The 13,397-nt window shown below is 37.0% G+C and overlaps 1 protein-coding gene across 1 annotated transcript in view; it reads right to left on the bottom strand.

Annotated features, from left to right (window-relative positions):
- Window positions 1-8,706, bottom strand: part of LOC140240686 (complement C3-like) — an 81,732-nt gene extending 73,026 nt beyond the window's left edge. Inside the window, exons 1-2 of the mRNA XM_072320441.1 lie at window positions 8,297-8,706; window positions 753-922 (exon numbers count right to left, since the gene is read on the bottom strand). Of these exons, the coding sequence (XP_072176542.1) occupies window positions 753-922; window positions 8,297-8,373 (247 nt within the window). The 5' untranslated portion in view covers window positions 8,374-8,706. The remainder of the gene's footprint in view (window positions 1-752; window positions 923-8,296) is intronic.
- Window positions 8,707-13,397: the final 4,691 nt, after the last annotated feature.

The raw sequence follows: 13,397 nt of genomic DNA, 5'->3' as shown, positions 1-13,397 counted from the left end.
ATTTAAAAAGTTGGGTTTTTTTTTTCATTCTTTGTTGGTAACAGACTACTGGGTAATTATGCATTAAAGAAAGAACAGGTAAAAGTGTGTACCAACAATGTGGCATTATTACAATTAATTTTAGAGACCAGTAAAATCAAATCAACACAAGCATATCTTCAAGCCTATGTGCTATTCAAGAATGAAATACTAGTGGAGTCATACAGAGATTGCAGCAAAAAAGCGACCATTTGACATCAGAGAGCTGTCCTACCAGAACTATGAGGTGGGAGCCCACCTCTGACATTTCCCCAATCTACTCTAGGGATCCTCTCAGCTACCAGGTGCTCCTCTCTCTGCAGTATGATTTGCAGAAGGCAAAGAAGCAGCAACCCAGACCTACTTCCTCAAAATTAAATTGACCTTCATCTTCTCCTACAGTTTGCTCTCTTCAGAACATCGGTTCTTCACAAAGCAACTGCCAAATCCCTCTGCGCCTTGCATTAGGTTTCATCACTTACAACTGTAGCTGGTATCTGAGAGCTCTGATATTACATTAACCCCTGCACATTGTAGACTTCTCATACAAGGTGATGCTCCTCTACTATTGGGTATCTATTTCAAAGTTACAACAACTCATAGCAAGAGGAAATCAAAGAGGCTTCCATATAACTTTTTTGATGGTGTGGGGGATTTGGAAGTAAAAGCCAAACTCATTACAAGATACACATACTGGCTCTTAATACTGTGATTTTTTTAAAAGTCTGACTCACCATGTCTTACTGTAACGGTTGAAGACGAGTATGGCCATGCTAAGCTCTGTTCTCGTTCCTCCAAGTAAATCGTTACTGAGATGTCTTCATTGGTGTTGAACACAGCCACTGTGACGGTCTCGTTCACCCCCACCCTGAATACATTAGGAGCAGTGATGACGATCTTTTCCCTGGGGTAAAAAAATAATACACAAGCAGTCATGAGTTACTATGAATCAACTCATTCATAGCAGGTGCCTGACATGCAATATTGTGAAGCAGTATCTGAGAGGCAAAATTAGGTCCATTTCATATCATACTGGAAGGGGAAAAACACAAGTCAAAATGTATCTTCTGACATACTCATAGACTTTATGTTGTATGACTACCATTGGTTGAAATCATAACAGGCCTCTAAAAGTTCTGATTTGAGCCAAGTTCAGCAGTTTAAGCTATTTGCCAAAATATGAGTTCAGTGGCAAACGAAAGTGATAAAACATTTCTCATTATGCATATTGTGGTAAAAAATTTCTGGTTTTCTTTATGATGTTCAAGTTTCCCCCACATGATCATGATGCCTTTGCCTTGGCCCATTGATTTCAATTCCTTTCTACAATTTCCCTTCTATTCTAAGGATTGTGTTTGTGTACCATCAGAATTATCAGGTACAACTGAATTGTACCTGGTAATTCTAATGGTACATAAACACAATCTGTTCTTGATAAACCCTCAAGAGAGATACAATTTCTATAGATACCCTCATAAAGTGCAGACCCTTATATCAAGTCACACATATATACACAAAAGATGCTATGTCACTGTCAATAAAGAAACTGTAGTCTCTGTAAACTTATATATAAAGAAAAAGAATCACCAAACCATTTATACTAGTTACCAAACATACAGATGCCCATAAAATGTAGAAGATTAGAGAGCAGCAATCAAGCGTAATCATACTGTGGATTACATGTATCTGATTTTGTACCGTTTCACTGAGCTTCAGTTGCTTTCATTTTCTTTTCTTTTTTTTTTAAAGTGTCACTTTAAAAAAAATAAATTTAATGAAAATTTGTTGACTGTTGACTTTTGCTGGAAGATTGATAACACAGAGTTTGCACAACCTTTGACCCTGACCTTCACTACCTTCTACCTGACAAACCCCTCCCCCTCCCCCCCCCCCAAAAAAAAAAAAGTGATACAAAAGTGTACACGTGATTTGCTAACAGATAGCTTGGTAAGCTTGCATCAAATACTGGAGAAACTATACTGAGACAGAAAATACTAAATATGGTCATATTCATGGCCTTAAAAGTTACAAGTGGTCTCACATCTAAAGAGGAATTCAGGTCCAATTATAAGTTAGTCTGATAAGAAAGAGTAAAACCTTATGAGTTCAACAGTAAAAACTTGATCAAAATCAGATAAAAATTATGGAAGTTATGAAATTGTGGGGTTTCACTCATTTCTGCAGTAGATTTAAATATGCAAATGAGTGAGCTGATGATGTTATCACCTCACAATTTTCAAATGACCATGCCCCCCCCCCCAAAAAAAAAAAAAAAAAAAATGATGAAATCAAATGTTTCTATTATTGAAATATTGCAAAATCAATTCTGTAGAGTGCTCAAGGCGCATGATGTTATTCCTGGTTGAAAAACTTCAGAACAATAAAGTTCTCGAAAGATATGTCTGAAAATCAGGAGTTGAGACTTGGGCATAATAGCATTTGAATGAAAAACTGGAAATGTCAAAATTTCAGGTACAAACTATATGAGAAGTTGTGAGGGGATGACATCATCATTTCACCATTTGCATTCATGTTCATTGTTCAAGAACTGTTTTCTGAAAGACAAGTAAAATTTCAAAATGTCATAACCTCCTTTATAGTTTCATCCCATATTGATCAAATTTTCATAGTTGTGCTACAAAATTTTACTCCTTCTTTTCAGACTAACTTTCAAGTGCACTGGAAATCCCCTTTAAGTTTGTCTCTGGCTAGAAAAACATGATACAGGCACTCGACATGAAACAGAAAGTTGTGGTTGTAATAATTCTTCATACCATGTCACAATGAAACACAACAAGAGAAAGACAGTAATGGCTAATGTCTTGATAAGTGCAAAGAAGCATGCAAGACGGATATCCACACATTATACCATGGGAGTGATCAGCAAGCAAAGAAGTATTTCTCATGGGAACACTGTGTCAGATCTGTCAGGATTGGCATTGGAGGACACTAAAAGCAAACTTAACTTGGTAGATAAAATCTGTGCATGCTACTGTAATTAGTAAGCACCTATTCATGCTGATCCAGACAAATACTACAAGATCACGCTTCACTTATCACTGAGCTGAACAGAATACTGGGGATACAAATACCACAGTCATGCATGTATGGTATTCTTCTCTTCAAACTTGTATTACATTGTATTATAGAGGAATGGAAAATCACACAAATCTGATTAACTGTAACAACATACTATGAAATGACATTGGTAATTCCACAGATGTTGTTGAAAAATGTGAGGAAAGATTTTGCTAAATCATGATTAACAAAGAACTATATGGAACTTTGCTGAAGTTGCTTTGAATACTGTGTTGTATGAAAATTAGAACAAACCAAAAACTTGTAAACATCAATGAATGATTAATGGAGGTTTTTTGCTTTTTAATACAAACAGTTATAGCATACTTGTCTCAAGGTAGAATGCATCTAAATTTCTGAAATGTAACAAGTTTTTATGTCAGAGTGCCATTCTGTTATGTTTTTTTTTCTTTCATGAGTAACTCACTAAACCTTTTTTTTATCTTTAAAGGCCTACATGCCTTTAACTATAAACTAGAAGAAATGTTCATTAATTTTTTATTTTTTAATACATACATGAACTGATGGATTTTGCTTCAAAAGTCTACAAATATTTTTCCTTGGCACTGAAAAGAGGAAATACATCTGTATTTTTTTAAAATAAAAAATAGACCAAATCTCACTCAAGGCCTTTAAATACAAAGGTTTCAGGTGATTTTATCATTCAACACGATTACCAGTGCTCTTATATGCTATTCTAAAAAAAGAGTTTACAGATACTAAATCTATGCTTATTGATTCAGCAAATTACACTAAAGAACAGAACAGCTATATGTACTGAAGACAGGAAAGTAACCCAGCAGTACAAGAACTTGCATACCAGCTTCATATGGTGGTATCAACTTTCAAGGTTTTGTCAATTGGAGTATTTCCTATCCATTGTATCTATTCAGAAAGTGAAATACTTCTATAACTTTTCACTGGAGTGACAGACTGTAGTTTGCTGTAAAGCCACAATTCAATGAATTCTTTTGAAATTCGCCGCAAAGTCAATTTTCTGAGTGCCCCATGCTGTCAGTGTCCACAAATCACAGACTACAGACTGTTCTAGCTGCATCAGGCTAGTGTTGCAGCTGAATGAGGGGTACCCCATTGAGAAACACAATACAATGCTTGCCTCGTACCTCCTCAGTGGGACTGGTTCTGCTCTGTGGAGTGGTGGGAACACAGACAGGCTAGACATTTGGGGGAAAAAAAGTACTATATCCTCCAATAAAAGGCCTTTACGCACACCACACTGCAATAAAACGTTTACTCAGTTTTCCAAACTCTTTCTTGCTCAAACTAAAGCCGGGTATTAGTTACACAAAGGAGAAGAATATTGGAAAGGTTGGTCAATGGAATGGCCCGAGGCAAGGTTAAATCATCTGTCCTAGCCATATTACCATGTATCATCACTCCTCTTGTATGAACAAAGCTCACCCTAGCTGGTGTAACTGTCCCTTTTATTTACTTTTTTAAGGGGGAGAAAACCCATCAATAGGCCTACTTGGACAGATAAAACCAAAAAGGCCAAACACAGAAAATGCAATACAGATTCAACCATGAGGTTAATAAAGTAAGCATATTACTGTTACCTTTTATGACTGAAGCCTCACTTGTCCAACCTATTAGCTCCTCTCCCTGTTATTCCTAGAATCTATTATTTGTTCTGTAGGAAATCTTCTGGCTTCAAACCTTAACCCGTTGAGGACGAGTCCCGAGTATACTCGGGCAGGTGTCTATGGGAAATGCGTGCTGTAGCAAAATCAAACCGTCCTCAATGGGTTAAAGTGTAAACTACGCAAGAGGAATATCAACTGGCACATTTTGAATAATTCTCTCCTATACAACACATTTTAAAAGCTAACTGTTCATATTCTATTTTCTTCCTTTCTTATTGTCATGTTAAATGTAGCCTCATTTGCTTGCTTTACTATATTACTATATTTAAAAAAAAAAAATCAGTGGCTTTTACATTATTTCAAATCCAAACATGTTTTAATCAAAATGCTCACTTTAACCCTTCACAATGTTAAAAGTTCTCCGTCCTTGACCAAAAAGTAAAAGCAGCCAATGACAAGCAAGCAAATTGAAGAGTTGAGCTCATGGTAAACTCTGCTCTGGGGTGCAAATAACCCTTTGAATAAAGCCCTTGAAAAACAACCCTTCAAATAACAGTAAAAGTTCTCCATACTTAAAGGACAAGTTCACCTTCATAGACATGTGGGTTGAGTGAATGCAGCAATAATAGAAGAAGACATCAGTGAGAGTTCGAGGAAAATCGGACAATCAATTATATATAATCGGACAATCAATTATGTATATGAAGGTGGACTTGTCCTTTAATAGTACAGAAAGGTTCTAATGCTTCCTTTTGTTTGAAACAATATGCAGTGCTCTCCTCAAAGAATGGAGGAAAACACACACACACTTCAATCAGTTATTTGCATCCCATAAATGAACATCTCAAGTGCCTCCCACTGGCATTGATGTGATTTCAGCCGAAAGCTGAACTGTGGAAATCACTACATTCCCCATAAAAGAGAAAATCAAATAGATGATGAAGAGGTAACAGTTGGCAAGTCTGAGAAAACAGGTGGATTTTGGTGGGAACCAGAAACAGAAGGTTACCAGGACACCCTCTGTGAACCCTCTATCTGTTCCACATGGAGTGGAGACGGTAAAGGTCAATTGAGGTCGGCTGATAATAGAAACATACATAGGAGGCAGTATGAAAACCAAGTTTACAAAGAAATGAGAAATGTGAGCATGGCTAGAAAATGAAGAAAACAGAGTAGAATTCATATAGCGGTGTTGTAAGAGTAGAATACAGCAGTGTCGCAAGAGCTGTTCAATGATAAAAATACTACTGCTTTGACATGCTCCTCCCTGTGAAAATTTGGGGGAAAAATCAATTTGTGTGACCATAGACCATAAATAAGAGGGGGGAACACATCTTAAACACATCTTTCAAACAAGTTAAACTTCACTAAACAGTCCAGTTCAGTCAACCAGTCTTTTGTCAATTATTTAAAGTTAAGATTTCTCATCCTGTGAATCATCCCATATTTATGAACTGGTTTCAAAATGTTCAGCCAACAGAATAAACAAGGCACTTACTATCCACAAAAAAAAGAGTACTGCTTTTTAAAATCTCCCTTTAATTTCTGTAGAATCAAAGAGGAAAGAAACAATACCAGCTGTATTCACCTATAGGTCTACCTACTGTAATCATTGATAGCAAATCCTACAGGTTGGCTTTCAAGAAAAGTTGAGAATACTAGCCAGTAAAAACAAGAGATTTTACCGAACAACGCTATCTTCTAGCTGAGGGAAAATTATATCATCTTCTTAACATGCAACCAACAACTACTTTTTATGCAATTGGGCTCCAATACACTAAGATGGGATACAAGCTATGTTTTGATACAAAACACAGGATATCAAAAAAATATAAGACTAAAATTTCATGTTGCATCTTAGTTTTATTCATTCGTTTGGTTCCTTTCCAAATCAAAGATGATGCCACTTTTGTCATTGGAAATTCTTGTGGAGCTAGAAAAGCAAACTAGTGAAGATGGCTGCCTGAAGATTCTTCAAAAACTCAATGAAGATTCCAGTTTACGCTAATTCTGTTTTAAACCTTGTTTCATGATAGGTTAACTGAAACACAAAATCAGAACAATAAAGTTCCTATCGATAAGACCCTTGAAGAGACAAACACTTAACTAATGTAAGTGTTTAACATTAATACATGATGCATACAACATGCACACGAATAAACCAGCAATGCTATAAATCAATTGTATTGATTTCCTCGTGCCTGTGGGGGATATAATTCCGTTTCAAAGCCCCAGGGCAAATTCTTTCCCCATTGTATGATGGTTTATCTCTGAAGAACAATAGTACTTCCGTCCCATCTGTGGGATACGTGTGTAATCAGTGTAAATATTCCACTATGTGCTGCCATGATAGTTGTACACCGTGTCATCCATTATTCATATTATTTCAGTGTTTTCCTTGGCAGTGATGGGCTTATCGATTCTAAATCTGTTCCACAAAAAACATATTTTCTTTCTGAAGTTGTGATAAATGTACTCACTGGACTCGCCCAATTGTAAGGAATCCTCAGGTTTTGTCTATAATCAGGGAGGTGCTCAGAAAATAGGAAGTACAGTGGAAGGAGAAGGCTTCCTAAGCACAAAGTCACGTTGGTCACAATGACAGCAAGAGATTATCGAAACTATCTGAATAAATCTGACATGCAATACATAGCATGGAAGTGGTGTGTTTATGAAATTGATAAATTTTAGTCATTCATCATGTGTTATCTGAGATGGACTGAGGAAAATCAGTCAGGTAAACATGCCTGCTATCAAAGCATGTCTAAAGACTCCTCATACTTTCATGCACTATCTAAAGTGTCACTAGGTTTCCCATCTAACACGTTTCCTTGATCCCATAGAAGGTGCATCAAAAACATCAAAATGTTCCCTTAGTTGAAAAAGAAATATCAATTAAACTAGGGTTAAATCAGTGTGTGCAAGTACACTGTACTTTAAAGTCAAAAGGCACGCAAGAAAAATACAACACAAGTGACATTATGGTAAGGTGGCCATTTGAGCTTGTTTTATTTTTGACACAGACATAGAACTGTACCATCATCAACTGGTATAACTTTCATATGTGCATTAACTTTCTTTCTGTGCCTAATTTCATTGAATATTTCTAGATCTGTGGCTTCACTGTAATTCCTTTCTTTCCAAAGTGTGTGTTTTGGGGTTTTTTTTTTTAAAGAGGTATGATTTTGAAAGTTTCCTTTCTGTCTATATCTCTTCTTCTAGATCTATCTCTCTACTGGGTGCAGCTTCATACAATAATGCAATTCATATTCATACCAGTTTGGTTTGTGGAGAGGTTTGGTTTTTGGTTGTTGTTTTTTTTTTGAAAACAATTATGATGATACTTCGTTATTAGAAACACTGCATACTGTCATGATCAATAATAGATTATAAAAGCAGTCACAGTAAGTATCTACAGAGCATCATAGTGAACTGGACATGAGGCCTTTCTCAGATTATTGTTATCATTCAACTCCAAGAAACAACATCCCCATCTTAATAATCAAAACTATTACACTGTGACCCAACATTAACACTCTCGTTTACACTTGCATCAAATTAACTGACATACGCAAGAAACTTGTGATCCTACTCACCTGCCAACTTGCTGCAACGATGGGTGGACAGCTACCACAAGGAAACATAACACACCCAACAACCCAAGCACCTTCATTCTGCCTCTGTGATCCCCAGTCTTTCTTCCAAGTTTCCACACTGCGGCAACCCCCCTAAAGTACCCTTCTCTACGGGGTTCTGTGGCAGCACCAGCTCTTGAATCTCTCTTCTATGTCCTTCCTATTAATGCTTCAATATTCTTCCTCAACTGCAACGCTGAAGGTACTAGTGGCACACCTGAGAAGAAACAACAAATGTTATCCTTTCAGCAGTCTGTGGCTTATATATTTCACACGACGATCTCAGCTGTCAAAAGTTAATCACTTTATGTTGTCTTTACTACATGTGCTTCCAAAATACACACAGGAGGAATTGCGTCCAAATAATCTTCTGTCTTCTAGTAAGTCTGACGTCAAGAAGCCAACACGTAGACTATTATGGTACACAATTGTAAGTGAGAAATCACTGTAGCTCCATGCATACACCACAGAAGTCTACGATCGTGGTGCTCATCATTCACTGCACACAGCAAACCATTGTTATGGAACTGCAACAGGCTTGGCCACACCCCCAACCCCCGCAGAGCACTAAGCTATTCAAGCCAATCAACTTTCTACAAACTTAATGTGGGTGGAGTTTTCAGCAACCCTTCAGTCAGTATGGGAGAATTGAAAACTTTTTAGCAACCCATGAAAAGCAGGAGCAATTGAGCGACTACAAATCATTAAATTTAAATCTTTCAATGTATGTAATCTAAGTAGTTGCAGAATAAAGTTATACAAGCTCTAATTTGGGATCAGTATGATAATAAGCCCTAAATCAAATGAAATCATAATGCTGAAAGTTGTTGAGAGAATGTCCAAGAGAAGGTCCAATGTCATGAGTTGAATAGGACCTATGTCTCAAGAGGAGTTGCCTCTTATTGTCTGTAATGTCTATACCTCTGTTGCTTTTTGAGGTTGATTTTTATGGCAGTAAACAGTGGTGGATTTAAGGCATTAATGACCTGACTCTTGCTTTTGAGATTGACATTTATGGTTAGTTGCTAGGGGTAGATTTTTAAAGACAGTAGCCTTTATTCTCAAGAGCTGTGGGCAAAAGAACTACCAACAATAGGAATGGAAAATTGATGACTGTATAACAATTATCAATTCAAAGTCATAGAGTAACTGTTAAAAATGAGCCTACATGATCTAAGGCTGCTGGAGAATGCCTCACACAATGCAGCAAATGAAAGGGCAGTCTGGAAATATCTCTATTTCTGGCTGTTTTTCTTGACAGTAGCTTGTATACTCAAGCTTGGGCCATTTTCAGACCATATCACGTGTGGCACTGAATTTGCCTCTTTGAATTGACTTCTTCATAAATTGGACAGCTGCACATTTTGTTTATAAGACAGACAAAATATCATGCATATTATTATTTGAAAGGGAAGTGTTCATCGTACGAATAAAAAAAAAACAGATTTAAAAGTATCTTTAAAAGCAAAGTCACACAAAAGGTGACGGACTATTACTATCCATGTACACTGCAGGTCAGTTTGTATACATTGACATAATGAACATTTTTCTTGAAAAAAAATGCCAGGGAAAATGTGAATTGACATTAATGAAACAGCTTTCATTTCATCTACAACTTCAGGCATGATTCTGAGAAAACCAAAGTTTAAATGACAATTATTTGGTTACATTGTATGTCAATGGGCCAGTTATCTATATAGCACCATGATATGTCACTTGTTTTTTCTGACATGGCATAATTGGCATCGTGCACTGTTAGATGATTTCATGTCAGAAAAGCACTACCATTCAAAATTAAAACACCCTCAAAGGCTTAACTCTATAAATTGAATCAAAAAAAAAATTAATGCTGCACTTTGGGGTTCAGGACATTCATACCAAGGAAATGTACAACTTGTAGGCCTACACTTCATTGCTAGCTTTTCTCACACAAAAGATAACACCTGTTTAGATAATTCCATTATAGCAAAACTTGAATGACAGGTGCTACCCAAGTCAAAGACAGGTCAATTTTCATCAAGAGCTTTGCCTGGTGTCCAGGGATACAATGTGTAGCGTTGGTGAGCCTTTCAATTTGTGTAAAACTCAAATGGATAATTATGGATGTGAAGTAATAGCCTTCGTATGATAGACAAGAAGAGAGTGCATGTTCTGCCTGTTCTTCTGTCTGTATAAGGCATTTGTACCGGTAAAGGTTATGGAAAAGTAGGGCAGGTTTGATAACTCAGCTTGTCACTCTGGGGGATTGCGTCATTTCTCTTTGAAAAAAGGGGGGTCTGCGCACAACAAAATTTTTTTCAGCATGTGGATGTGGTAAAATATTTAAAAACTCATCAACGGCGTTTGAGGAAAATCGGACAATCTGTTCAAAAGTTATGAATATGATAGTTACACTTTCTGTGTTTCCAACACTGGCTGAGAAGACAACAGTTTATTCCAACACGCAAGGACAATATGAATTTATAAAATAGAAAGATAATTCCAGAAAATTGTTTTGTTTTTTATTTTTTTGTACGTACACATCCCTTTTCTTAAAACCTAACAAAACATAACCACACAGTAATATGATTCTCCATTTTCTGAACGAAGTAAGCCGTGTACTTTTTCATTAAGGTAGAAAAATAAGTATCAATCAATTTGAATTCTTTTTTAAATCGTCCACATACATCATGAAATGTTGTCTATACGTCTTCATCCAGCTTTGGCAGCATCAAAAATTTAAACTCCCACAACTTTTGAATGGATTGTCTGGTTTTTCCTCGAACATCACTGATGTGTTCTACTCTGCTGCAATCACTTCATCAACATACATGTTTGGATTTCATTCTCCATTAAAGCAGTTAAAATTAAACTAAAGGGAGATCTCTACACCATATCTAGACCCCAAGGCCTAAATGAAATTAAAGGAGATCTCTACATTCTATAAATCCCAAAGACCTAAATGTAATTGTGTTCTACCTACCATGTTAACATGACAGGCCCAGCTCTTCTCATACTCAAATTTAAAACCACAGAGCTCCTCCGAATTATGAAGCTCCTTTACCTTGCTTAAGTTACATATTACTGTTTTTATGTAAATTTTTGTACTGTGGAAACTTTGAATAAACTTGAACTTGAACTCGAGTTAATAAACACCGAGTCGGCAGTGTGTGGCCACAGAAAGCCAAAATAATTTCATCTGAATCACACAACTGGAAAACTCAAGTAGTCATAGAACCAGAATAATTCAACTTGTAAATGGTATGTGATGTGTCACTCATAATGCATCCACACACAGGACATAGACCCCAGTTTCTAAATTCTACTCCAGATCGTCTTCAGTTTCACGCTTCTTCTGTTCTAACGTTAAATTCTTAGATGAAGATCACCTCATCAACTTAACCAACTCCAGAGCTGGACCCCAAAAATGAATATAACATGCTAGCTCCAGCTAGATATCTTGCTGATCACCACCAATAATAGATCTAGTACGTTTGAGGGTGGAGGGCCTGGTCGACCTGGTAGTGGTAGATTCTGACGTTAGATCTTACGTTAACTTGCCGGACAGCTACGGGCGAACTGAGCGGGAGGGGAGCCCGTTGGCTGTGCCATGCCTGTTTGCGGGCATGGGAGACTAAACCCGTCTTATAAAGCGAGTGAGAAGAGGTCTTCACAATCAACTTTTGTTGATTTTCTATTCTTTCTGACAGCTTGAACCACTAATCATATCTCACCTTGATGACTCGATTCTTACGCTGCTACAGTCTGTAGTAAATCGTTCTCACTAATACTGTCATCTCGAACTTTCAAGAATTTGTTACAGAATATGTTCCCGTTCCAAACCACGTTATACACGCAGTATTCTTTGTAACAGGTGCGCAGGCTGCGAGCTGCTGGTTGCTACATGCACTGCAACCACCCTGCTTTACGTGCTTGTGCTTTATTTCGTGCTGCCGAACCGAACCCTGATGAGCCCGCCGCAAGCATGGCATAGGTGCACGGTGATGGTGGAGGCACCACAGACGATGGGGGTGCCGAGCGCGTTACATGATCAATAAAATTGTAATCGATATTGACACAGAAAGCTTGCATCCCAACCTAGCAAACCGAGATTCGGTACAAAATAGGATTAACTTTTAAAAATTAGAATAGGAAGATCAATGCTAAAATGTCTTTATTTAAAATCATGACATTACACCTAATAGGATTTAGCCGTTTGAACAGCATGAAAAAGTTGGCCATCTCCTAAATAGGGGCCATGTTGCATGAAAAGATGCAATCAAACAGGGCCCTATGGATGCTGCCTAAGTCAGAAAATCAAACATTTAAGTCAGGTCTCAGCCAATCACAATCGAGTATGCAGTGGCTTAAGTTTGATTTTTTGACTTATGCTTGATCTCAACTTCTATGCAACAGGGCCATGGTTTGTAAACGAAAGCCCTATGTAACTGGACCCTGTTGCATAAAAAGATGAAATCAAATATAAGTCGGAAAATCAAACATGAGTCCGGCATCAGCCAATCACAACTGAGTATTCGCAGACTTATGTCTGATTTTCTGACTTATGTTTGATCTAACTTTTATGCAACAGGGCCCTGGTATCATACCGACGCCCCCTGTAAAGGTATGAAGAAAAAAAGGGGCCTACCAAGTAGGCCTATATGTTTTGATATCCATGAGAAGTATTACATTTTCACACTCCTTGTTATAAATGATAGGTACCAGGTTTTTCTTTCTTTTATCATCAGTTGCGAAAAAAAAAGTTTTAAAAATTATATATATATGTATATATTCAATTCACTTCAATTAAACTTTATTTTCATTTCCATTAAATAAACAGGGAAAATTATATACAATACATGAACAGAACATATTTGTAGTAATTTCAAAAACGTACATTAACAAAATACATGTGATCATGAGTGACAACATAATTGCATTTATGAGGTATATACATATGCATATTACACGGATGGGAATGGAAATGGAGGGTCCCACTAAAAAGCCAAGCTTGTACGATATGGAACCCTCAGAAATACATAAAAGAACGAATAATGACTTCATGAAACTACAAACAAACATA

This window comes from Diadema setosum, chromosome 17, assembly GCF_964275005.1.
Source record: "Diadema setosum chromosome 17, eeDiaSeto1, whole genome shotgun sequence".
Taxonomy (NCBI): Eukaryota; Metazoa; Echinodermata; class Echinoidea; order Diadematoida; family Diadematidae; genus Diadema; species Diadema setosum.
Note: the sequence above shows the minus strand (reverse complement) of the source record. Positions and strands in the feature narration are given on the sequence as shown.